Source organism: Drosophila mauritiana, chromosome 3L (genome assembly GCF_004382145.1).
Source record: "Drosophila mauritiana strain mau12 chromosome 3L, ASM438214v1, whole genome shotgun sequence".
Classification (NCBI taxonomy): domain Eukaryota; kingdom Metazoa; phylum Arthropoda; class Insecta; order Diptera; family Drosophilidae; genus Drosophila; species Drosophila mauritiana.
In genome coordinates, this window is record NC_046669.1 from 21,974,981 (window position 1) to 22,001,942 (window position 26,962).

A 26,962-nucleotide genomic window follows, 5' to 3' on the forward strand; every position below is an offset into this window, starting at 1 on the left:
CCCTCCGTCGCTAACTGCACCCACATAAATCTCAGGACCGCACTCCTTTTCGAAGCGCTTCCTGCGTAATTTGTTGCTAAACAAACTCTCGTTTACCTCTTGCTCTGACGGGGTCCGCTCTCCGGTTCGTTTACTTTTACAAATTATAAGCACTCACATAAATTTCACTTACTGCCGCCGGACTGGGCGCCAAGTTAGAGCCATGTTCCGGCTCCTGAGACTGAAGCTGCCTTGAGCTACGGCCACCGAGCACTTTTTGTGAGACGTAATTAGAAGGAGCGCCGCCCGGCCACTGGCCAACTTGAGGTGATGCGAGCAGGGTGGGTGGGGAATTGGCCACTTGAAATGCAAATTGCGTGCAAATTATGGCAAGCTGGCATCCAACCGGGCAGGTGAACAAGTTCCTCCGACCGCTGCCTCTGATTCATTGCGAAGGTTCCGGAAAAGGAAATATTACTTGGCAGTTCCGGAAAGTTGTGTTTTTAATTGCACGAGTCCTAATTCAATTTGCAGCCCTGCATTTTATGCAACCATCCAACCAGGCAGTTCTCAATTTCTAAATTTCCTCCAAGATCGTGGAAATAAACTTTTAACTTGCTGTTCTGCATAAAATTTGTAAATAATGTTTAAAAAAAATGTACAAGTCTTTTCCAAATCATCGAGACTAATCCTATGTGACTATGTTGCATAAGTAGCGTTTAAAATTTAAACTCTTAATGGCACTTACTAAGTTATCTGCGTTTCGACAGCTGTTATCTTATTTAGTTATCTTATTAGTTGAATATCTTCAATAGCTTTTAACGAATAATTAATTAACACCCAGTATAAAGTCCATTCCCCATTAGAGACTCACCGTTATTATGAGTTAGGAAGGCGTTTTCCGCTTCCGACGAGGATGATCCCTGGTGCTCATTGTTGGCGTTGGAGGAGGACGATGAGTTGGAGAAGTCGTAGGGATGGGTCAGGCTGTTGGTGCCGCCAGCGGAGGCAGCTAGCGCCTTGAACAGGTGGGCGGTGCGCTGCTGCGTCTGCTGCTGCAGCCGTTGCTGCTGTTGCTGCTGCTGCTGCTGCTGCGGCGGAATATAGGGGTTGTTGTAGATGTTGCGACTGTCATTCGATGGCTGCAGGTTGTATTGGTTCTGCTGCTGCTGCTGGAGCGTGTTATTGGCACTCAGAAGACCGTTGACCGTGAAATGGCGGGACTTGGCTGAAAGAAGAAAAGAGTAAAGGTATAACGGGGCCTGATGGATGTTTTAGAAGGTCGGTAAGGATGGTTGAACTTTTTTCCACGTCAAGGCAGTTGCTGCCTGCTAAACTCCACCCCACCCACACCACCGCCTCCTTGCGCCTAATTGCATGCATTGAAATATGCAAATGAGCGCCGTGGTGTGTGAGTGACTGTGCGTGTCTGTGTGTCTGTGAGGGTTCGCTTCAATTAAAGCATTTTCGCAGTTAGCTCACAAAGGTTTGAGGTTTTCACTTTTCCTCCGCTCATTGTCGTCGCCTATTGTTGCTTTTCTCATATGAATTATGCATGGCAATAACAAAAACAACAACTCTGATATACCACCCCCACCCCAACCGCCCAGTGTTGCTGTTTTGCGGAAATAATGTTGACGCGGAAGCTGTGATAATGAAGCAGGCAAAAGCAAAGTGTCGCCCGGCCTAAGCCCCGTCCCCTCCGATGCCCGCAAAAAAATTATGCTAACCCTTTCAATTTTCCACGAGCAACTCGCTCGGAAAAGTTGCTCCTTGCCGGCTGCTCCTGCCATTGTGGCTGTTGTTGTAGTGGTTGTTGCCGCTCTTTGCATATTAATTATGCATGTTTTGGTTGGTGTGAAGGCATCAACACATTGTTTGAATTTTAAGCAACACAAGCGACAAAATTAGGGGTAAACTGCGCGTTGGGAGGGGTTGGCCTCCTTTTGGTCCTTTTCGGTTGGCTTTTACACTGATTTCAGTTCAGCTTTTGGGAGCCAACTGTGTAAGTATAAAGTGCAAAAGATAACGAGCTAATAACTCTGTTCACTCGGTGTTAATATGTGTGAGTTTGGTTGTTCTGAGTGGACGAATCCAAGACAGCACTAGTTGTGGTACATTTGACTGATTTGAAGCGATTCGATGAGCCACAAACTAAAACCTATTGCTACTCTACGCCCCCATCAAACGATTACATCCGAACAATTACCCATTCGCTGAACATATCCCGCTTTAAAGGTCAGTTCCACTCGCTCGTCGCCAAGCCATCAATGTCAATTTCCTGGAGATAAAAATTCAGCGGCAGCACGCGTCGCGGTTTAAAAAGCAATGCCAATAAATTTTCACTAGATCGAATTTATTGGTAAATCCCCACCGTAGGCGGCTTTATGACAGAAGCCAGGCCAACTGGAATCAACCCGATGAGACCGGGCCAAATCTGCGACGCGTCTAAATGTCAATAAAAAACACATTCGGCCACCCAGCGACTTCAGATGCGAGGAGGCGAATTTGCCTCGTTTAGCGAGGGAATAATGACACAAATCGCATAATTCGACGAGGCAGAAAGGGTTCGACTTTGGGTCGAGACGACGAGGGTCGGGGGGCAACAACAAAGAAGCCAAATTGTCGGCCCAGTGAAAGGCAAGGAAGCTTCACCCAAATGGCCTGATTCAGTAGACGCTTGGGGCACCAACTCCACTGGGGCAACAAAGTATGGGCAACAACAAAGGAATAAAGCATTTGCGTCTCCATGTGGCGAGGGAAAACTAGCGCCAGAGAACTGCAAGGGTGGCACTTTTTTACCACTCGACTCACACCCTACAATTTTGTGTGCGGGTGCTACCCGCCACGCACATCGCGGGTACTTACAAACACACAGTATAAATCTGAACATGCAGACAAGACACCCCGTTGTGCGCGCACCCGAATCAATACGGTGCTCTGCGTCGCGGGTGCCGATCACACACTGCCTAAAAAGGGATGAGTGAGAAAAACACTTATGGGTTTACCGTTAAACACATGGGTGTTTCCAAAAATACTCGGGTGTTTCCAAAAATACTCGAGTGGTCTCGTAGGTAGTCGAGTCACAGACAAGATGCGTAACTCCATACGTTTTACACTCCATACGTTTACACACTATACTTTCGGCGTGGCTCTAGACTTTGTCGAATACTTTGTAAAATATGCCCTTCATCTTATTATTATATATTATTATAATTATATATATTATATTATATTTTATTATATTATATATTATTAATATATATATATATATATGTAATTTAATTATTATATATATATATATTATTATATCTTATATATATTTTATTAAATATTATTATATATTATTAACGTTATTATTATTTAAATATAGATTCTAGTAAAAATAATAGTAATAGTAATAATGCTAATAGCCGAATCTATGTACATAATGTCACAAAATTCATTTCAAAAATGACTTTATGTAAGATTATTTGTCAGTAGAGTATTCAGCTAGCGACGTGTGAAAAATTAATAAGGCAATGATTCGAAACGGGTGGCACCCATTGAAGAGCAAAGACATGAGCACGAAATTTTTCTTGGGTATTCCCTTTTACCCTTCATTTCTTATACCCGTCACGCTTCCACCCATACAAATTTTAGGCGTACAAAAAATGACCAGAGAACTGCAGCCCGCATACAAAAAATGACGTGCGGCCGATCGTTGACTGTGCGTCGACTCACCCAAATGGTTATTGCGCAGCAGGCCTCGGGTGGTTTTTTTACTCGTAACAATAACACCACGTTGGTAAAACACTCGAGTATTTTGTGTTGCCGCAAGTAGGGTGTCAAAAAACACGGGGTGCCTAGAGTACCGAGTGTTTATCGGGTGGACGTAGAGTGCGAGTGGCGGGCTGCAGTTCTCTGACTAGCGCCAACAAAAACAAAATAAATGTGTAAAAATTGTGTGGCAATAAAATTTGCGTAAATAGTCCAATTTGCATTGAATGTTGCCCTTATTTATGGGGCCATGGCGCAATCAGGCTGCCCTGTAAGTGGGACGGGAATCGCAATCGGAATTGGATGGTCGGCCGTTGTGGATGTGCTGTTGTTGTTTGCTGCCGTGGCAGCGAAGTGTAAATTTGCCAAATTTTGTTAAAAGCAAAATAAATAAAAATCGTATAAACGCGCAATGGCTGGAAACGAGACTGGGAATGGGCCTGTTGGGGATCTGGGGACAGTGGCAGTGAATAGGGTTCTATTTTTCAGGATTATCAACGGAACATTTTCGAGCAGAAATGGGGCATAACTCATGGGGCGGGCGGAGTGTGGTGTGTGTGGAGGAAAACTTCAAGCTAAGTTGGTTGCTGGGGATGATGAGATGCTGCCACGGGGGATTATGTAATCTTGCGCAATCCACGTAATTAATTCACCAACCAATCAATCCGCTGGCGAGGCTCCCTTTGTTTCGCCACAAACTTTCGCCAGACGAAAGCACTCGAAACTTTTCACTCACAATGCCCCAATCAGGTACCCACCAACAACAACTGGAACAATTAACAATCGATGCAGCCAATTAACAATTAACAGCGAACTGCGAGCCCGAAATGGAAGCCAAGGAAAGTTGCTGGGGAAAAAACTTTGTATAAAAAAATAAAGCCCTGCGTGGGTACAACTTTTTAAACCGATTAACCCATGCCCAAAGTATTTTATAAATAAATGACAAATCCCGCATAAATATTTGATGTCCTCCGAAATCAATATTCCAGGGACACTCGCATCAATTGATCCTCATCAACGATTCATGAATACCACTTGGTATTGACACGCACGACCCAATCGATACCAACTAATAATAGTCACACTTCCTAAATTGTTTTAAATTGGACATTCAAATGGTAGCAATTATGGGAAATTAGGGGGAGGATGGGAGTGAATCACCGGGTCACAGTTCCTTAAGTTCCGTGGCACTTAGACACGCTTTCAGAACTAAGCGCATTAAAATCGCTTGAGGATTGGGACTGATCCTAAAACACTTGAACAGATGTCCTGGCATTTGAAATTCACAAAACTAAAAGCACTGGGGAAATGCGAATGCCAGTTTGAGTGCGAATGTGAATGCCGCTGACTCATCCTTTCCGTTTGGGCAATCGCAGCCAACCTAGGGCCGCAAACACCTTGTTGTCCTGGCTGATGGCAGTGAAGCTGTCAGTGACAGTTGGTTGTTGTCACCCCGACGAATCCTCCGCCGCCAGGAAATTCGCACAGCTGAGCGAAGACGGCGCAGAAGTTATCCGCCTGAATAATTCCGACCGGGATTAGAGGTGGAGGAGAAGGAGGTCCGCTGGCCTCTAATGCATGTTTGGCATTTACATAATTTCCACTGGAGCGTCAGGGGTGCACTTGACTCTCACCAGTCTGAGCCTGGAAGCCCAGCCAAGCCAAATATCAATTACATCCACGCAATCCGAACAACACTCGCAAAGGATCGGAAATGACACAACAAGCGAATTAATTGAAATCAATGCAAATGCCCAGGCAGGACCTGGCAGGACTCGACTTAAGGGTTGCATCCCTCCGCCGACGGTTTGGGTTTTTCAATTTTCATAGGCAATCGCATTTGTCAGCGGCTTAAGGCGCCCCTCCCGCACTCGCCCTTGGTTCACCATTGTTGTCAAACATGTCAAAGCAACTGCAAACATTCGGGCCCCCTTTCTTCATTTATTAGCGAGAGTTGAATCAGTTCTCTTTTTTCACCCGTCCGCTGATCTATGGATTCGATTTCGCGGTTTGCTGAGCACCGGCAGCGGGCAGATAACGCTCTGATAAATAGAGTCCTGCTCATCAGTTCGTCCTTGCCAGCGGCAACGCTCATTGTAACCCATTGGATAAGTAACCCACTTGGACGGCGGCCTCTCCCTTTGTGCAATATGTCAGCGTGTTTCCGGTGGCCTTTGCGGTCATTCAGTGCCTCTGCGGGGCATATTGCATCGAAGGGGTCCTTGAACACATGTTTCAATTATGTGTGCCCCTTTAAAAAAGGAATATGCAAACTCCATTCAGTGTTCATCTTATGCAAAAAGATTGGGAGAATATTTCAGTGTTACCAATTCCGTCAGTGGCAACACTTACGAGGTAAAACTCTTATCATCGGACACTTAATTGAGTTAATGAAGTTGTAAACAAGTCACGGAGGATAGTTATTTTCAGCAACTTACTCGAGTATTGCCATCTGTCATATAAAATGCGCTTTTAAATGAATTTGGATTTTTAAAGAATCGTACTGGATACATGTTTTTATTGTTCATTATTGACTATCGGGTGAAACTTAACTTTTAAAATTTTGCATTTTAAGGCAACAGATTTGGTTTCGCAACGGCATTTATAGAAACTGCTAGACCCACCCATACTCTTTAGATAGTTTTCTAATATAAATTCTCTTATTTTATTTTTATTAATAAGACGACAAAACAAGCAGGGCAAACAAATCCTGTTTAAATCATCTAGTGAGGAAACAATTTTTTTGTAAAAATTTACAGAACTAAACACCAAACCACAACATCTCTTAGCAAGGTAAAAACAAGTGACGTTCGCACTTTTAACATACAAAAGATTGGAAATAAGCTTTTGTGACAACATAAATTTTAAATTTTATTTTATTAATACTTTAGGATATGCGCATGTTCAAAAGATTATAAGAAAATCGTATATATTTAAAATAAAAAATAACTTCAACCAAATAGTTCCTTTTATTTTCCTGTAATATTTTGCAATTGGCTAAAATACATTATAAAAGCATAGATATTATTTAAAAAAGCCTTTTCTACGACACATGACACAAGTCTTTTAGCATCAGGGTTTTGAATTCTAATTATTATATTAATTACTGTTTTCCAGTAAACTACGAGGTATTCTGTGCTCGAGGGGTCAATCAATGCAGGGTCAATCGATGCATATGTTTAACAGGAATTTGTTTATATTTTCTTGTGGGTGTTATTACTCCCCACCAGTCCCATTTATCGCATAATTTCTAGGTGTTACTTTTAAGCTACCACCTCTACAGTGATTATTTAGTGATCTTTTGTTAAACAACAAGTAACACAAATATTTAGGATTCTATTCTCAACTATACTTCTTTTAATATATATTCCATTCTGTTCTTTCACATCATTTGTAATCTCGCCTTCGGCCGCCTCACCACTGAAAGTTCGCTTTCTTCTCAATGTTTCATTTTCCGTTTACCAAATATTTTGCGTAATTTCGAAATGCTAATGACCGCATTGCTGCCCCTGCCAGCCGCACGGCATCCATTGACATATTCAACTCATTAAACCAACATTCACCGATGCCCGAACACAATAGCTGCCAACTCGACAGGAACTAAAAAGGCTCGAAAAGGATCGCCGGCTGGCGTTTCGACTTCGGCGTGCGGATGTATTTGCCAGGCTAATAATAAACACCCATCCACAAAAGGTGATGCGGGAAAAAACCGAGCCACGCAAATGATGAATGCGGTGCGCGGAGAGCAGTGTGCGAACAATGGCCACAATGGGTAACAGGATCAAAAATCAGAAACCAGAGAGCCGCCACTACGAAGTTCGGGGTGCGCCTTCATTAAAACTGCGTCTCGCCTGGGACGCACACGGGGTGTGCTGCTTCTCGGTCCAGGATGAACTAGAACTACCCCGGAGCGGAGATCAAAGCGAGCTGCAACTGCCATCAGCACGAGCATGTTCCTTCTTTTTACGGCCAGAGACTTATTACAGAAGTTGACATTGTGTCAAACACGGCGTAACGAGCGCGCCACACCTTTCGGCAATCCCAACTCGAATCGCCATCGGAGCTACGAATCCCACCGAGCGTCGTGCGGTTCTCAGTCGCAATTATTGCGTTTGAATTGTCAACACCCCCGTGGAGAGATGGCAGTGGGAATGGGAATGCTATTCGGAATCGGAATGGAATGGAATGGAAGTTGCAACAGGAGGGGACGGTGGTCAAAACCGAAATACGCCACGGGTCATGTCGAACCACCGAACCAACGACGCCCGCAATCAACTCGGGTGTACATATATGTGTGTTTTTAACGCGCTGGGTGTCGATTGTAACAATAACATTGCCCAGAGCGCAGATTTGCGCCTCTAGCGACGATGGTGATGATGACATCGTCGATGGGTTGCTCGCATCCCTGATTCAGGTCCGGAGCTGACCCCAAGGAGGTGTGGGAAATGTGTCATTATCTCTAACAATTTTACTGCGTCCGTGTGGCTCGTAGCACCTTCTGTAATTTATGACCACGCTTTGATGGCAACTGATGGAACTAGCTGACGATAATTGACCGAAGCCAACCGGGCTCCTAATGGGAGTCAGGAGGCTATTGGCGGAAAACCAACTAGGAGTATCTGTTGACTTATACCCACATCGATTTCCATTCATGCATGATACCCCGCCGAAGTTGGTACCATTTATCAGCTTTTAATCCCACACTTTGCGTCAACTTCCTGGAATTGATAGAGCCGCAGAGTAAACCTCCGATGCACACAGAGAAAAATCCGAGCTTAAAACGTAAATGAAGAGAGGCAGCTATACGCGGACAAGCGCGGTGGTTGGAGAAGGGCAGCCAATAAATCTGATTTATTGGTTTTCAAAACAGATTTTCGGAGCGCACGGAACAGAAACCACAATGCGAGTAAAACGAAATGAATGCATCCGCCACTCGTCCCGATGTTCGCCATGACACTTGTGGCCATATGGCCATATGGCCAGAATGCCGGTCCCCGATGTCCGAGCGGCAACTATGGCTGAAAATCCATCACAAGTGGAGGACGGAGAACTCGCGCCGATGGCACAAAGCGTGGAAGGATTAAGCCGCCGCCGTGCCGGCGAGGGACAATGGAAGTTCATCATGGCCAGAGGATGATGACGACACTTGGTCCATGCTCGTCGGCAATTTGTCGCTCGTTTAGTTGAGTTGTGCGACAAAAATAGAATAAATGGCACAGATAATGGAAAAAATGGACAGCTGGATGGGAAGGGATGAGCATAAACCGCTGCCCCGGGCAGCAGCCACGTCCAGAGTCCTGCAGCTCCTGGTAATCCGACGATTAATTAAAAACGTTGGCCCTGGTAAAGGGCTTAAAAATTGAAATTGATTGCCGGCGCAGCTCGTTCGGCTTATGCAAAGTTTTTCCGCGACCCCCTCGCTTTCGCTTTTCTTTTGCAATTTCAGGAATCTTCCACCGGTAAATAACAATAAATACAAATACAATCGCAGTTATTACTGGCAAATACTCCTGGGAGCCGAAAGTCATCAGCAGGGAACAAGACGACATCATTTTCATCGTCATCACCACCTGAGCATGCGGAAAGTCGCTTAACAAGCTCCCGAGAAATCCCTGGGGCCAGTTGCCAGTTGCCAAGCATGAAAGTAAGAACAAAAGCAAAGCGAAATTAAGGAAATCCATTTAGAAAAGAAAAGTTCACAAAAGCTACACGCAATTACCTCCGCCAGTTTTTAGTTCTTATCAAATTTCCCTTCCTTGGCTGGCGAATATGGTCATTCGCTAATGGGGAAAATTCACATGCAAATCATCCTGAATCGCGAACCACCCTTCGCGGAAAGCACACGCTCACGCACTCGTCGGGCATGATTTCCAGCGAGTCAACCCCCACGTGGAATAGAATCTGGGAACTATCGAGGACCAGGCACCAGACCTTTCTCATATCAATTAGTTACGAGCGAGTACACTTGATTCATTAGCGTGATAATTACGGGCAGACGAGCCTGGGCAGTCAAAAGAACGATGCTGATGAGAGTTCGACATGTTCCTAGCGAAGATTCCCACGAAGGCGCCGAAAACAAAGCAACGGCCAAGCCAAGCCAAACATATTATGTCACGATGAGTGGGTGAAAGCCAGAAAGGCGCAGATGGAGACGACATTCAGGACTCAGCGAACGACAAAAAATAATGTCAACCATTTTGAGCAGCGAAAGTCGAGGAATTAAAGCGTTGGGTTGAAAGTGCAAGCAGCGGCAAAGGAGAAAATAAGTAAAGGAAGCTGGGTTCCGGCAAGGGGAAAAGTGAAATGACAAAGTCAACAGCCGCGACAACAAATTGCCAAACGAGCGGAGCGTGAAACTCGACTCGGATTTTCAGGTGGGACGATGCGGCGAATCGCCTGGATGGCGGACGGTCGAGCCACTGCGAATGGAAGTAATTCCTGAGCCAGAGCCCAAGCCATCCGACAATGAAGTGAATCCTTTCGGCACAAACCCTTTTAATTGGCGCACAAAGGGAAGGCTGCGAAATCCGGTCGCTTTAAAGCGCGCAATATTGCACAATGGGATTGCCGTGTCTGTTGCCAAGACAATTGATTTCAGCAGCCCCATAACTCAGCGCCCCGATCAGTCCATCCCCTAACCCGTTGACTCTCCTCAAATTTCCGCATGTCTCGGAGTTTTTGCTCGTTCGTTCCCGAATTCGTCACGCGATTTCCCTTTGATTTCCATTGAATTATACCTTACGCTCCGATCAAAATCCGCCCAAGCTCGATCCAACCCTGGTCGAGTCTCTGCACAATGGTCATGTTTACCCCTGCGTAATTGCAGTTTGTTCAGAGGATGAGGCTTTGAGTATTTGCTCAGCGGATTCTGTTGACTGGTTCCCGGTGCGTTGATGATGTGAAGTGATCCAAATTGAAATGTAATTTTGTGCCCAAGCAGGAAGCTGGATAATCCCCTTGGCAAACAGCAAGGCCAGATGAATTCGATTCCCATAGATGCGCCACCTTTGGCCCACATTGCGGCTAAGTTCTGGTGCAGATCGATAGAATCGCTATACCCAATTATCACATAACAATTTCCGCTGCAGCTCAAAGAGGGCTCATTTCCCCCCACTCAATGTTTAATTTCCTTTCAATTTATGCTGGGAATCGAGGTCGCCTCCCGATAAAAGAGCCATCCAGCCAATTGGCCCAGCTCAGGAAAAGCCGTATGTGTACCTAGAGATGGCTCCCCGGCAGTGGAGTTATGTACGGGTGCTTATTAGATGAAGCCTGGCCTCGACGTCGCTCAGAGTCGAGTGCTCAGGACGCATATCAATGGCCCCTGAGATGCGGGTGCGGGCAGGGAGTTGGATGTGGAGCAGCATCAGCAAACAGCAAACAGCAGGAGAAAAAACGCTTCAAGTGTCAATCAGTGACAACACAGACACCACACACGATGAAGCACGGGCTGATAGAAGCTAATCGATTTATGCTGTAATATTCAAAAAGTTTCCCATAAGGACCTGGCCCGGAGGACGACCTAATCCAGTGCGACTCCCTTGTGTGCCACCGCCGCCGTAATTTTCCAGTCACCGCCCCCATGTACACCCCAGTTCGGGCCACGTGTTCCGAGGTGGAGGATGCGCGTCCTGGTCGGGGCCAGGGGCTTCGGGCCATGTGTGTGCTCGAAGCTGTCGTCTGTTTATCTGCCTGCATTTGTCGCATTAAAATTGAAAAAAAAATCAATCTCAATTCTAGCATAATTTGATTCTTGCCTTCGATTATCGGAGCGGGAATGCCGTGCGATGAACTGGGGGCAAATGAAAAGCAGAATGCAGGGAAACAGAAAATAAATAAATGATAATCTGTAAAGGCCTTTGCCTGTTCGACGGAGATATTTATGTGGCAACTTTTTGGGGCCGAGAGGAGAAATGCTGCTTCTGAGGAGCAGCCATCCCCCTTTATATTTCCATCCCCCCGCTGATGCTTCTTCTTCGAGTGCATTAGCAATCCACTTTTTACTGGCATCGAATCTCTTACTTGAGCTTAGCACCAAATTCACTTGGCTCAAAGTTTATCCCTCCACTGGCTCTAACCCCACTGCCACATGTGAGGAAGCTCGCAGGACTGTTATCTGCCGCGATCCTTCGGCTCCTTCGAGGGCTGCGCTTATTCCAATGCATTTAATAAAGTGTTTATTTCGGTTGCAACAAATTTGCCAGCTCAGTGCGGCGAGCGGAAACAATGCCAACTGGAAACCTGTGCACGACACAAAGGAAAATTGCTTTTCCGCCGCGCAGACACAGCGGCAGCCACATCCGCACATGGGCGAAATACCTCTCACGCTTGATGGCGGCGAAAATATGTGGCCATTCCTATCCGTAAGGAAGACAAGGAGACACGCGCTCCTGGCCAAGCCATCGAAGTTTTTCCCGATGACGTATGGCCCTGGCCCGCTCCTAGAGATGCGTCCGTGCCACGACGAGTCTTTCCCGGGGTTATCCAACCGTAGTTATTGGTGCCTCACGACGCCGTCTCGGAAAAACTTTTCGCTCCCTCCGCCAGCATAGTTTTGTTTTCTTCCCAACTTCCCTTTTACTTTTCTTTGCTTTTCTATTTGTCTTTCGGTGGATTCAACTGCGATTCCTTGGGCTGAGGGGAGGGGCGGGCGATTCGGTTTGAGTGGCACATTATTTGATGATGCTTTTCGCGATTTTTTCGCACTTGAATGCCTGATTTTTATTAGTTGAATTCTTTACGGTTTTGCTGCGTTCCGCCTGCCAGCGAAAAGTTTCAGTTCCTTTGCTTTTCCGCCACTGTCTGCGAGGGAAAAGTTTTACGTACAGAGATTTGAAATATGGCCGGAGAATCGGCCGCCACAAGTCGATAATCGAAAGTGCCTTTGTCTGCGCTCCTGGCCAGTTGATCACTTTTTGCCCGCGATTGGCCAGTGTGAGTCAGTCGATGGACACAATCACTTCTCGGAGAAATGCGCGACACTCGCCAAAAAGCGCAAAATCCTGATGAAGAATGCCAAAAGTAAAACAAACGAACCACCCGACGAACAAACGGAAATGAAAGTCAATTTGAATACATTACCAATTCTAATTACGATTTTCAAGTACAACGAACGATGGCGGCGGACAGATGGGTGATCCGAGGGGGAGTGCGATTGCGATGGCTTGAATAATATAATATTGGCTGCTGCGAAAGACGTCCTTAGCCAAAGCCCTCCTCCACTAACAGCCACGAAAACCACGAAGCATTCAAATTGGAAATTTAAAAAGCGAATGGACAGCAGGGCTACTGTCGTCCAAGGGGAAGAGGGGGGTGCTCGCTGACCAACAGATTAGCCGGGAAACCAGAAGGGAGGAAAAGCTGTGAAGTTTCACAGCCAGTGACAGGAAAATGGCGGCCACGAATCGTATTTGAATACATCAGCATTGCCGAGTAGCCGGGAGCCATGGAAAGGAATCCTGCATGGAGCAGGGTATCCGCCATTCACCACGGCGCCTTCTTGTCTAGGTCTGGCGAGGAGTGGGAGCCCTTGTTCGCTGAGATCCGCATTTCGTTATATTAAAAATTCAAATACTTTGCGTTATCGCTTTAGACGCAGCTTAAGCCACCTGCCAGAATCTACACCCAGCTACCCAGCTACCCAGCCACCCAGCCAATCAGTCCCCCAAACACTTGACTTTGGGCCACAAACAGAAAAGTTTGGCTGCGAGCCTCGCTTATTATGCAGCAGGCTCTTTCCTATTCCTACTCCTCCCCAATGCCAAGGTCTTGGTATCGGTCCGCTCGTCCTCGTCCTGGGAAGCCATATCATATGGCACTTGGGGAAGGGAGAGTAGCGAATTAGAAATGAAAATTAAGTAAATATTATAATATGTTGCCACCTGGCTGGGAGTGGAGGCCGCTCCCCCACTACGGTTTCGGTTTGGCAAATAAATGATAAGCATTACATTTGATATTCATTATTTGATAACGTGTAGCGTGGAATAAAAATGAAAACGCCAGCGGAAATGAAAATATAGCCCCGTGTTTGCTTTCAGGACGTGGTCTGTGCACAGGCGGAGTTCAGAGGGCCAGACAAGATGCCGGGGATTAAATGTTTGCCTAAGTGAAATATGTTAAATGCTATAATATGTGCGGTTGCCCTTGGCGCTGCTCGACTCCTTCGACTCCCTCGATTTCATGATTTATGACATTAAAGATGGGTTTTTGTGCCTACAGAATGACTTGCAGCTCATCTCCGCCCATGAGCTCCACGGATAATTATGAAGGGTTCAGTAGACTTCAGCCGCATCCATTTATCACATTAGCCGGCTAGACTAATTCTGTTAAAAGCATATAAGCTCCCCAAAAATGAATCCATTCAATGGCCACGAGCATGCAATGAGTTTCTTTTTTTCATCTGTTTCTGACCCGTCGAAAGTCAAATCGCAACATTCATCAGAATGTAATAAAGACAACAGCCAAGTGGCGGGATTCGAGGTAGAAACTTTTTCTGATATATGTATCTACTTGGCCAGAGGGAATCGATGGATTTCCCACATAAGACATTCGTTGATTCTCTTTTTAGTTTTGGTTGGGGCAAGCGAATCCGCATGTATCGAATCACGAAGAATGGTCAACCAAATCAAAAGGGGCAGACTTCAATGGAGCTCTCAGCGACTCCGCACTCAACTTTATTGCATTTCAGCAATACCTCCGGCGTCTCCACTGCAAAGTCTGTGATTCCATCAGCACGAGGGCGCAGACAAGTGCCGGGAAAAGTGAGGTGCCAGTCGCTCCGGTGAAAGCCAAGAGCAGGCCCAGGACCCACAAGGAGGCGTGTGTGCTCGCTTAGCGTGAAATTATGAGCGCTTTTAGAGCACAAACAGCAGCACGGGCGAATGTCAACGACAAGCTTAAGCTGCTTAAAACAAGCCATTGCCTCAAGTGGAGGAGGGGTGGGGCTGGGAAAGGTGGGTGCGCTGGGGGTGGGCAACTGAAAGTGAAAATGAAAGTATCAAGGATGCGGCAAGCGTTTCATAGCCAAATTAAATTGCTCCCTGGAAGGAGTCAAGCGAGAAGGGGGAGCGGAGTGCCAAAGTGAAAGGATAATGCGAACATAAAAACATTTTTAATGAAATCGAGACGACGACTTCCAACGGAGAAGGCATCGTCTAAGACAGTAGCAAGTGTGTTTTAATTTAAACCTCGGATTTACCTTGCACAACCCGTTCGTCTTTGCTGGCAAAGGAGAGGAGATATTCCCCTCGGCTGCGCATTAATTTCATCCCGCTTGAAAATTTTAATTAATTTTCAGCTTGATTGCGTTTTAAAGAGCCGCTTGGTTTATGTTTTGAGGGGCTTGCTGATGTGTTGTGGCTGCCTTGGGCCTGGGAATTTATAGTTATTGCGGCGAGCAGCGGGGAGGGCTAAAGTTTGTGGGTCGGACCTTTGTTTCGGTCGCTTTGAGGGGCAGAAGAAATTTCGGTTTGTAACCATCACAGACTACTTACATCTCCAGTGGCTTCTTAATTAATTTTTGATCGGAGTGCAATGCTAAACGGAAACTCACCTTTACTGGTGTGCCTGTCCAAGTTTGGATCCTTGAGACCTGCAAGATTAAAAAGGCATTCTGTTACTTTCTAGTTACCGATCTGTAGATATAATATACTGTGGAGATTAAATGCGCTGACCTCTTAAAGAAAAATTCTCAAATTGACAATAAAGCCTACTTAGTTGGGAATATGCAAAACATGGTTCATAAAAAAGGGAAGGTTCATTTGAAGAAGAATTCATTTGACTATGGATTTGGGCTCCAAAACCATTACTCATAAGTTATTATAAGCTTAAAAAGAAGGCCAAATAATGTTATTTGGGCCTTTTTCTATGGGCAATCGTATCGTTTTGAGTACTTAGTAAGCAGCTTTTGGCATTTTCATTTTAATTTCATTCGCCGCGACATTTAATTAATTTGCAGCTATCACCACCAAGGCAGTCGTCAGCTCTTTGTTCACTTGGAGTACTCATTCTGCCATCTATTAGTAGATGTCTAGCCAATGTAGAGAAAAGCCACAAAATGTAACGCTCTCAGAATCGTCGGATCTTTTAATGCCCTCACAGTATGGTAAATTTATAAAGGGATCAAAACATTTCTTTGTACAGTGATATACATATAAAATATATAAGATACCTTTTTCATATTTTACCTATATTATTTATGAAAAACAAATATATATACTTAAAAAATAAAGTATAATATGGATAGTTTTTATTATTTATTTATTGCATATAAACCCCTTTACTTATCCAGCAAAGGTAAAGACCAATAAGCAATATATTAACGTGGATCTCCCACGGAAGGGTATCTTAGCCAAATGCTGATGTGCTCCTTTAAATAATTCGCTGGACAAAATTGCAGTCTTATGGGAAAATTCCCCACATGCCGCAGACTTTGCGGTATTGGTCGACCGAAAGCGAAAAACTTGTAATGGGGCTGTTGGAAGACGAGGAGACGGAGATAATGTGGTTAGGGTTTAATTGCAGTTCAGCTGCTGGGTTCAGACAGGTCTGGAAAAAGGAAATAAGCGGGGAAAAGTGGCAAATAAATAGAATGAACGCTTAAAAAAAAAGAGTGCAGTCAGGAGAGGATTAGGCAGGCATCTTAGGAAAACATCGAGATATCATAAAAGTCAAGTTGAGTTAATATTCATCAGAAGTTGCTCAAGTTTTATGAGCCCTTACTCTCTGCAAATCTCGATTAATTATGGCCTAGACATCATAAAATTTGATGTTTTCATCTTGTAATCTTGTAAACTGTCTCCGGAGCGTGTTGCCAATAGAGGGGCTGTTAAGTAAATTATCACGTCATGTGGCAAGAATGGGCGAGCGAGTGGAGGGCACCACTAGATCCATGTGAAAGTTTTATGTCAGCTACGTGCTCATAAATTTCGCAGCATTTTTCGCCCTGAAACATTTGTGGCCTGAATCGTTTTATTGGCGTCTGAAATTAGCAGCAACTGCGAATGAGAGGCGCACGCCAAAGGGGGCACGCAACTCGGATGGAAATGGGGATGGAGTGGCTGTTGTTGCTGGGTTAATTAGAAAAGTTGCCAATGCTCGAGTTCCACTCCGTCCGGGAGTTCATCGAACTGAGCAGAAGCTTTGGCAGGTTCGCCATTAGCTGCAAGTCCTTCAACAAACTTTAAATATGCATTGGCCTCGCCGGAGAAGCGAGCTGTGCTCACCCAGATTTTACAATCAGCTCATCTCAATTGCAATCACTTAATTCCTGGCGCCCTCCGCATCCTCCTGTGCCGCCGAATCCGCACCAAAACCAGGCAACGGGCCCTGGGCAAACATTTTTGAGAGAGCTCTCGCAATCCGCACACTTAAAATATTTACGCAATCAAAATTAATGCAACTGTCATGTTTTCCCTCCCGCAGGCGGAATCCACCCCTTATTCCCCCTTCGCTCCCCTCGTCAACCCTGTCGGAATGCATTTAGCGTTGAATGCAAATACACTTTAGAACTGTAGGCGACCGCTGGCAATCCCGATTCCCGCTCCTCCTTCCTCCGAGCACGTTTAAATTTAAACAGTAAAACCAAACTCATTACCAACAACAAGCGCAGGATCAGCCACCAGTGGTGGAATGGGCTCTGTGCGGTTATAAGGCGCCAATTAGCATCACATTACTTACTGAATAATGTGTATCCAACTACCATAAAAAGTAGGTACGACTTGGAAGTTTGATTATTTCACCCCCTAGAAGGCTAGTGAATATAGGGAATATATCTCGCGATATTATAAAGTCCTTCAGCTGTGCAAACTATATGCAACAGGCCTAAAACCTCGGGAGATTCGAGTCCGCTCCTGACTTGGGAGGATGACATCGTTGAAATTACCAAAATGTCCTTTTGCGAAATTTTGTGGACATTGAAAATCGCTTTGATTGAACCGCATGCCGGGCAGACAACAGATACAGTTGCACGTCGATGGGCGCTGGACAATTGCCACACATAAAACAAACACGAGCCCCTTAGTCCTGCGGATCCTGACCACAAGCCACCTCCACCGCTCCATCCCTCCCCAACGGGCCGTGGCTGCAGGAACAAGTCCGAAATCCACTCGGCAATTGCAGCTGCAAATGCGCTTCACTGCACTTACAATGCACATCGTGAGAGGGGAGTAGGTGTGGTGGAGTGGAGGAGGGTCGCACAGTCCGTAAATTGTCCAGCGAATGCGGATTGGGAATTGGTTTTATGTCGCTTGCGCCTCAATGGAGATGCATTTTACACTGCCCTGCTAATCTCCGAGCGTGGCGAAAGCGAAAGCCGGCCTGCTCCTCCCACAGGACTCCCGTCCTCGGCGCTCCATCTCCATCTCTATCTCCACACCCTGTCCATTCCCCCTCCGACACTGGAGGACGCCAGTTGACTTTGAAAATCAATTAACAACATCAAACAGAAGCCGGATGCTGACGTGGACAGCTGTCGGCCAGCCCCAGAGCACCTCCTCCATCCCTAGCCGAGATCCTGGTTTTGGTTGTTTCTGGTTCTGGTTCTGGTCCTCCTGCTGCTGAAGTGCGTAAATTGCAACTGTAAATCAAATATGACAACGCGAACGGCGGCAAAATCTGCATGTGTGTCAGTCCCATTAATTGTCCACGCCCCCTTTCCCGGCGCCGGTGGCGGGTGGGCGTGGGCGGGGCGATTGTACTTTATTGTTGTGTTAATGAGTGTGCATAGGCAGCCCGGTGGATGGATGTGCAGCGGATTGCAATGCGCTGATGTGACATAAAAATATGTTACAGTGGGCGGCCAGGGTTGAACATTTAATTAATTGTATAGAAAAGTTGCACAAAATATCGAATATTAATTGGATATTAATAACGTAAATAATTAAGGCTCCCTTCCCGGTTGCTTTTCCTCCGATCGATGACGTTTTCGCCTGGCAACATTTTTATTTCAGCCCCAGTTCGAACAGGACTCCGGTCTTCAGCGAAGGAAAACTCCGGAGTCGAGACGCGACAACAAACAGAAAGGGAAAGACAAACAAGTGACGAGGAAAAGCAGGGAAATGCTTTTAAATCGTGCAGCACGAGCACAGTAAAATATTCCTGCTTGTTAACTTTCGCCAGATACTGATGCAATGTCAACCGGGCGATCAATAATCGGTAAAAGCCCAAGCGGAGAAGAACTGCTCCTCTAATTTTCCATTTACCGACAAATGCAAATTTATGTCGCAATTGAGACTTAAGACCCCGTGGTGGAGCACACCCCACCCCCTGGATTCTTCCTAGATTTTATATCAATATTTGGGCGAGCAGCTTGCCATTCATGTTTGCCTCTCGCTTATGAAATATTTATTTTGCGACATTTATTGAACATTTATCCAGAGCAGACACTAAACTCCGAATTCGGGTTCAGGATTTATGGACATTTGATGTTAAATTGATATAGGTTGACCTTGTTCTCCGGCGTCCGCCCAGTGATTTTACTGCTCCTCAATATGCAAAGTCATGTAGCGAACTCCACTGCGTATTCGTGATATGTATTCCTGGATTTCTTCCTGGGTTCGGTCTGGTCTGCCCGCCTTCCTTGTGTTTTGCATATTGTTTACATCTTTCGAGTTGCCGTCTCCATTCCTGCTCCTGCTCCAGCTTCTGCTTATGCAATCAGCGCAGGAGGCGGATGATACCCGATTGACCTCTGGACCCTTGTCTTCCGAGCAGTCCGATGTGCAATATCGAATTTATCTCACGGTTACAATATTTAATTTGCTCTTACACAAATTGTTGGCTTTTACGTTTTGTCCTATAGCAATCCAGTGGGTGAACTGTTATTGCTCCGTCCCTTCACTGCATTCAATTACGCATCCTGTATTCTAAAGACATTTTACATTTGCATCTTAAGTAAATAAAATAAACGCAAATTGCTTCATAGCTCAAAAATAATGTTTTATTTTCAAAAAATGACTTTTGTACATATTCACACATGTGCACGGCGGACCGCGTAGTGACGAAGCGCAACAGGACTACTACTATTACGACATAGGCTACTACTATATTTAATCGAAAGGTGGCGCCAACCTTAAAGGGATTGCATACCAAATACCAATATTAATACCAATACCAATAAATATAATCTTTCAGGAAAACGCAGTGAAAGTGTAAAAGTTAAGAAACAAGGGTCTGATCACTTAGTTTGTGGCCAATCCTCGCTAGTTTTTACCTCTTCAGAAGGGGTTTTTGTTTCATGTGAATGTACTGTTCAAAACTCAAAATCAAATTCTTTAAAATAACCAATTTTCCTTGCAGAAAATATGTTCCATAAAAAATAAAAAGAGCGAGGTACGATTTCCCTTTAGGCATATCGACAAATAGGAAAAACTAATAATACAATACAATGAAATCAACAAATATTTTAAAATTATGGACATGGATGTTTTGGGTTGTTTGTGATCTTTGGAATGGCCGTGGCAATGTTCTTAAACAAACTTGCGCAGATTAGGCGTCATTGGAATCCCAACTTTCTAGCTTCTTAAATAGAAATCATCAGGACAGACGGACATCGTTAGATCGCCTTGGCTAGTGATCCTGTACATGTACATTATTGGGTTGGAAACGCTATCTTCTACCGTGTCATTGAATCCTTAATTACCGATTTACCAATGGAGCTTTCGTATAACTTAAATATCCACATCAACCACGAAGCAATAGAGAAGCCGGAGACAGCGATCAATTTTCGGATTGTTTCCCCCTGTGAACAGGAAGCAGCTCGGTGCGCGTAGAACTTTTCCCCCGGCAGCCTGGCAACTTAGCAGGGATGCGGAGGAGACCGGAGGACCCGACCAGGCACACAGCATATTGCGCAGGTGGAAAATTTATAATTTGTGAAATTGCCACACTCACACACGGGCACATACGCACGTTGGCAGCATGTTTAATGGGCATTCAGTGGTGTCTTTCACCCCGTCTGCCACCACTTTCTACCTCTTGCCACCCGGAAACAGGTCCTGCTGCCTTAAATTATGTTAACCTCAAACGAGACGATCCCGACCTCCGGCCCGGAACGACCCGTGTACAAAGTTCGATTTAAGGCCTCGTTTATTTTGCCATCCTGGCCGAGGACGAGGAGTGGCGGGGATCCAGCCAGTCGTCGTCTGGTTGCATGTTGCAAAAGTTGTTGCTGTTGCACAACCGCATGCCACAACATGCAGCCCGACTGGACGACCTGGGGGACTGGGGTTACGGCCGGGTCTGGGCAGGGACTAGGGTTACGTCTGACATGCCCCACTTGGCAATTGCCAAAACTATTTGTTTACATATTTAGAGCAGGCCAAAGAAGAAAGCCGGCAGGGCATGTTGTCAAGGCATGTTAACTTTGAAATATGCGCATTTAAATGGCAGTAGGAGATCGGGAGCGAGGTATGCCAAACGGAGGAAGGTGCTGCAGAGAATCATTTCTTAGCACCTACACTTAGCACCCCCTAGGATATTGATATGATAAATTCCCTCCTGGGTACTCACAAATCCCACAGTATGAACAGCATAAATGCAATGTGCTTGTGAAAATACCACATAAAAATATAAGAATAATTTGTTGGCAAACCCACTCCACGCAGGCTACAATCAAAGCTCATCTCTTAAGACGTAATTAAGCCATTTGCTGCACGTTTTGCCAATTCAAAAATTGTGGCCCATTCCGCGCATCCATTCCGAGTCTTCTAACATCCAACTTCTTCGCCTTATCGGCGCCTGCCACCAAATGCAAAGCTGAAGAGGCCGAAGCCTCGTTTAAATCGCCGAATGGGGGAGTAATGTGAATCGCACTAAGGCACAAGGCGGGATTCACCCCCCTGTGGGTGGGGTAAGGCCAGGGAAATGGGTGGTGCCCTCTGGGCACAGAATTCGAAGAAAAATCACGCGCGCTTATCAGACGCCGTAACCTTAACCAAACCCACGCAATTAACGCCCATTGGGCTGTCGCTATGAAAAATGAGCGATGGGGAAACCCCCGGGGAATTGCCGCGGAGGCAGTCTTGAGCAACTGCGAAATGATTTGCAAACGACGCGCGATGGCGGCATCGAACTCGCATTCCGAATTCCAAGCCTCCACTCCACCATTGGCAACAAATTTTAATTGCTTCAGCGATATCTGGATGGGTGGGGAGTGCAGGAGAGGGGGGTAGCGGGGCGGGGCGCCCTGAGGATCCTGGCTGCGTCATGGCAATAGGTCGCATTGATAAGAGAGTCACGTTCTGGTCCTGGCAAAGGAAAGACAATGTTGTTGCTGTCTTCATTATCAATGACAGGGGCGAACGGAAGTGGGCTGGCGCAGGAAACAATGGTTACTCTTTATTGCCACTGCCTATGCCTCTGAGTCAAATTGATAAGATGCCGAAAACGACTGGGAAAACAATAAACGTGGGCATGAAACGAGTGAGGAAGGTGCCCATTCCGATTGGATGGAGGCACACAGTTCGCGGTGCATAAACAGTACGTTTGAGACGCCTTAATGAGGGCAGGAGGCATTCTTCGATAGGTTCCTTGCACTCTGAGGATCTCGTGCAGAAATGGCAACCGCCTAAGGGTGAAAACTTTTGTGCCGAAAACACTTTCGAGCACTCTCCATTCGCAGAGGGAAACTTTTTGTGAAGATAACTGGGTGAAGGTGGGGAGCGAGCCCTGGAGCTGAAATATGAACTGCATCATCACTGCCACCTTCCACTCACCGCAACATTGTTACGGCGCAGAGTTATCCCCAGCGTCATATCTTTAAGTTGACCCATTTGCTTAGTCAGCCACGGCCAAGGAGGTCCATCGAGTCGAGTCTTCCTGCAGAAACCGACTAATTTCACAGCTAAGTAAAGTAGCCAAGAACTTGACAGTCATTTAATAAAATTTTATTTCCACCCATCATTTTGGGATCCGCAGCAAGTAGAAGCAACGCACAAGGAAAGTCGGAGACGCTGCAAGTCCCACAATTTTGATGCGCAACAAAATTTTATGAAATACTTGGAGAGCAAATTTTATGTCAGTTGGCGGCCATTAAATTTTAGCGCTAGCAAAAGTCACTGAAGAGCTTCTAGCGGTTTCGCCGGACTCCCCCTCAGCTTGGCTTGTCTTTGGGTCCCTGGGCTCGCCTTTGGCTAATAATACCGGAGCATTTACACCTTTATGGGGCGTACTTAGAAACGCTTATTTATGCTAATGGCGGAAGTGGGCCCGGGATGAAGAGGGGCCAAGTCCCGTCACTAATTCCACCCCGAAGCACCGTAAAAACAAGGGATAGTGAGCTTAAGATTTGAGCAGGTAAAGTTGGCAGGATGTGCAGAGTGTTCAGAGTGTGCAGAGTGTGCGTATATTTCATCACACCACTCGCAAAGTTTGGGGCCCACCCTCACCTCTTGACCTTCCCGGCTCCCCTCCCCGAACTCCAGATCTTGCCCCAGCCCGGCGGACAACGACTTTCGTGCTTCACATTCTTGTCTCGAATGTGTTTGTAATTTCCCTAGAGTGTGTTTGACTTTGACGACTTAAGTTGTAAAACTTTAACATTATCATTTTCACTACGACCAGGACCAGAACCAGCACCAGGCCGAAAGGACAGATCCTTGGAGCATGTGTGTGCTGCCGTGCTGCCGGACGAGTCTGCTCCTTCAGATGCTTGTCCTGGGCCAGACAGACATTTTGATGATGTTGACCTTCGCTGCTTTTACTTTCACCGCACAGCTTCGCTGCTCCGCATCTTTTAAAGTTTTGTGCGACCTCAGGATATTGTTGACATATCGTATTACAGCCAAACAGACGGAGAAACGCCGATAAAGGCCATTAGAGAGCGGGAAAGTTCATGAAGACTGCCACCTCTGGCCTAGCTCTAGCTCGAATTACGAAATCCCAAACCGATATTTGGTAAATTCTTCTCACATGTGTCAATTAGTTCAATCAGAAGGCGAACACACATCGACCACATGCACCATCCCATCCCCAGACGATCCACCCCATAATTTCGGCCCGAATCGAATGTCACTTTAAAGGTTTCCATCTGGCGGATGTGCGTTTTTTCCAAACTAAAAGTAACAAATAACCACGGAAATAAGGTAAATCTCGACTGTGGCAGAACATCCCTTAAGCAAAACAATGTCATCAATATTGTTTTTCTAATTTCCATGGAACATAACCCTGATTGTATAATTGAGTTTTGTTAATCCCTTTAGTAAATCCAGCTATACATTCATAAGTGATTTTAAAAAGTCTGATTTTTATTTGTAAAATAAATTTAATAATGCAGTAATAATAATAATAATAATAATGGAGTAACTCTTTATAAACAAATCAATTACTAAGGTTTCTTCTGTTATTATAACCGTTACTCATAGACTAGAAGAGTTTACTACTTCTGCAAAAAAGTTTTTAACAGGAAGACGGCCACTCTGAAAAAAATGTTTGATAAATGTTTTTGTTTTTTCTAATTTTATCATTTATAAATCGATATTTAAAAATTGGTTTTTCATATTATTTTCAAATAATTTTCCTGCTGTTCCATTGACAGCTCTATGATATAGGGGTTAAATTTTTATAATTTTTAAAGGCAGAAATTAACAAAAAATAACACTTTATCGATAAAAACAAGTAAGGTAAATTAGCTTATGCATTAATTTTTCGATTATTCCTATGACAGCTATATGATGCAGTGGTTCGATCCGACTTATACATTCCCTACAATATAAATTACACATTTGTTAAAGTTTCAAGCTGATAGCTCCAAGCCCGAGCTAATTGGTATTCTTCAAGATAACCTGACTCTATCTTTGTTTTAGGACACGACACAGATACCAATTTCAATTTCCAATCGCGGATATCTAGGAAAAGTCGCCAGTTGCGCATCATCGATGCAACTTGAACCGTATCCAAGAAATAAACAGTACTTTGTGGAATGGCAAACAGTATTATCTATATCACTGCTTTCAAGCTGGATAATTTTACACATATTTTGGGATTGATATCTTTTGTTTGCTGTTTTCAGTAGAGATAATAATTGGTTCTCATTATGTAACAAAGGAGATTTGAAAACACAGAAAGGATAATTACCGAATAGGTTAAATCAAATTTTATCGGCTATGAAACAGATCATTCCGAAAAAAGATAAAATGACAGCACTGCTTTTAACTTCATTCATTGTGTACATAACACAAGGCACTTCCTCAGCTTGAACATAATTTACGGCAGATCTATTTTAAATAAGCATTTTATTCCTCTGAATTCATATTTTTCTCACACATTCAATCAATTTCCCCGGATTTTTCCATCTCAGATAAATGTTAACCTGATATTTAGCCCGCTCAGCTTATCGCGAGCGATTTCCGCGTGTGCCGTAAATTGTAATCAAATTGGGCGAGGAGTCAATCTGATTTATGCATTTCCCATAGCCAATGGCTCTGCTCTCTTATGGGCGCAACTACCCCAACCCAGATTTTCCTCGAGAGCCAAAAGGTAAACACATCAGCAGCGTTCGAAAATTACCGGGCCACCCTTTCACACGCGTGCAAGGAGACTCCGCCTCGCAAGGACGTAATCAGCTCTATTTCGTAAATCTCGACAAGCTGCTTATCTGATGCAGTGTGAGCGGAGTTTCAAGGATCCGTATCCTGATTAGCATCTCCAGCCCGTGTTCGCAGGCAGAAATCCGGCCTTGGGCCGCTGCGTATGTCAGCCTGACAGCCGGACGTGCTGTACCGCCCTAAGTACAGTAAAGCCCGACGCGTGCTGCTGTCACACTTACGTCAGTGGCGCATGGGGAGGTGGACCAGGGATCTCCGCCTGATTGGCATCGGAAATTGAAGTGTTTTTATTAATGCTCATGTCGACTTTTTGCACTGTCTTCGATGACACTGCCAATGTTTTCATTTTTGGCCAAGCGGTGTTCCCCCCATTTTAGCTGCTTTGTTTCTCTTCTGTGGGCTTAATTGAAATTCATCGTTGGCAGATTTCGATGCCGAGTTGACTGACAGCTGAGTGCGTGGAAAGATTGACGCTTATTGAATTGAGTCATCCGCCGCGGGGTGGTCCCGTCCCACTCGGAGATTGACGCGGCAACTGTTGCGTCAAGTCGTGTGGAAACAGCGGAAGGGATTGCCGTGCCTGAGCACTCCACTAAGCAGTTGACTTTGAAGTCACATAGGCCTCGTGTCGAAATTCCAACTTCTCGACCAGGCCTCACTCTAGCCAGAGATGCCTCCGAAACCCAAGCATCGCGACGTAGCCGGCTTTCTGAGCCGGGTGCGCAACTTCCTGCTGGGCCGCACCCACACGACGGCCCATCGCTTCGCGGACATGGTCTCTCCGCGCACTCAGCCGCCTCCAAACATCCCTAGTGGTCCTACCCAGAGTCTGTTCGCCAACTACTACTACACCAGGGATCCTCGGCGCTTGGTGAAGCCGTTCGTCGACGTGGTGCAGGAGCACAAGAAGATGCTTGCCGCCAAGGCGAAGGAGGAGGAAGCAGCCAAAAAGGCGCAGGCCAAGTCTGGAGATGCGCCGAAAGGTGGTAGCCCCATCCCACCTGTCGAGTCCAAGGCTACTGATACGAATGGATGCGATGAAGGAGATTCCGGCGCGAAGAAGCTCCCGACTCCAGGAAAGGTGCATTCTTGGGAGGGGCCACACTAACCTCCTTCAAATCCCCTGCTTATTGAGAAACCCTTTGGGGTTCAGCTAATTGCTTGTTCCATTTCGAATGCACTTTGCAAGTATTTACGATATCAAGCAGGACCATTAAACCGATTCGCAGTGGAGCCAATGCAGGCAGTCGTAAAAATGTAAATCTAATTAGACGTCAAGGGTGAAAATCATTTATGGCACCTGCATGAAAATTTAATTAAGCACACACAATTATCGAAGTTACAAGCTGGGAAGGCGCAAATCGAGGTCCAACGGGTTTGTTACAGGCCACAACAATAAATTTGCATGCTTAATAACGTTTAATGCTATCAAAATTTATATTTACAATTTAAAACGAGGCAATTTGCCCGACGTTGAGTGGATTATGGGCCATTGTTAATGATGATTGCAGGTCGATTGTTAATTGTCTGGGCATCACAATTTATGCTGATGACTTTCGCCCATCGATTTATTGATTGAAGTTTGATTTTGGCGCACATCGCCGCCCACTCCGCCCCAAAAGCGACTGCCATCATTCAAACAGAAGCGAAAATGTAATCAAGTTTTGTGTGTTATGCAAAAA

The 26,962-nt window shown here is 45.4% G+C and overlaps 2 protein-coding genes across 2 annotated transcripts in view; one reads left to right on the forward strand and one right to left on the reverse strand.

Moving 5' to 3' along the window:
* Positions 1–497: 497 nt before the first annotated feature.
* The window catches only part of LOC117141499 (myb-like protein AA), a 49,830-nt gene continuing 23,365 nt past the window's right edge, over positions 498–26,962 (reverse strand). The window contains exons 3-5 of the mRNA XM_033304986.1: positions 15,290–15,328; positions 854–1,207; positions 498–565 (exon numbers count right to left, since the gene is read on the reverse strand). Coding sequence (XP_033160877.1) covers positions 498–565; positions 854–1,207; positions 15,290–15,328 — 461 coding nt within the window. The remainder of the gene's footprint in view (positions 566–853; positions 1,208–15,289; positions 15,329–26,962) is intronic.
* Positions 25,735–26,762, forward strand: LOC117141500 (NADH dehydrogenase [ubiquinone] 1 alpha subcomplex subunit 7). The gene has a single exon (XM_033304987.1). It carries the CDS (start codon positions 25,951–25,953, stop codon positions 26,386–26,388), a length of 438 nt encoding a protein of 145 aa, XP_033160878.1. The 5' UTR covers positions 25,735–25,950; the 3' UTR covers positions 26,389–26,762.

Excerpts from the sequence above, each read along its gene's own strand:
- LOC117141500 (XM_033304987.1), top strand. The coding sequence starts at position 25,951 with ATGCCTCCGAAACCCAAGCATCGCGACGTAGCCGGCTTTCTGAGCCGG.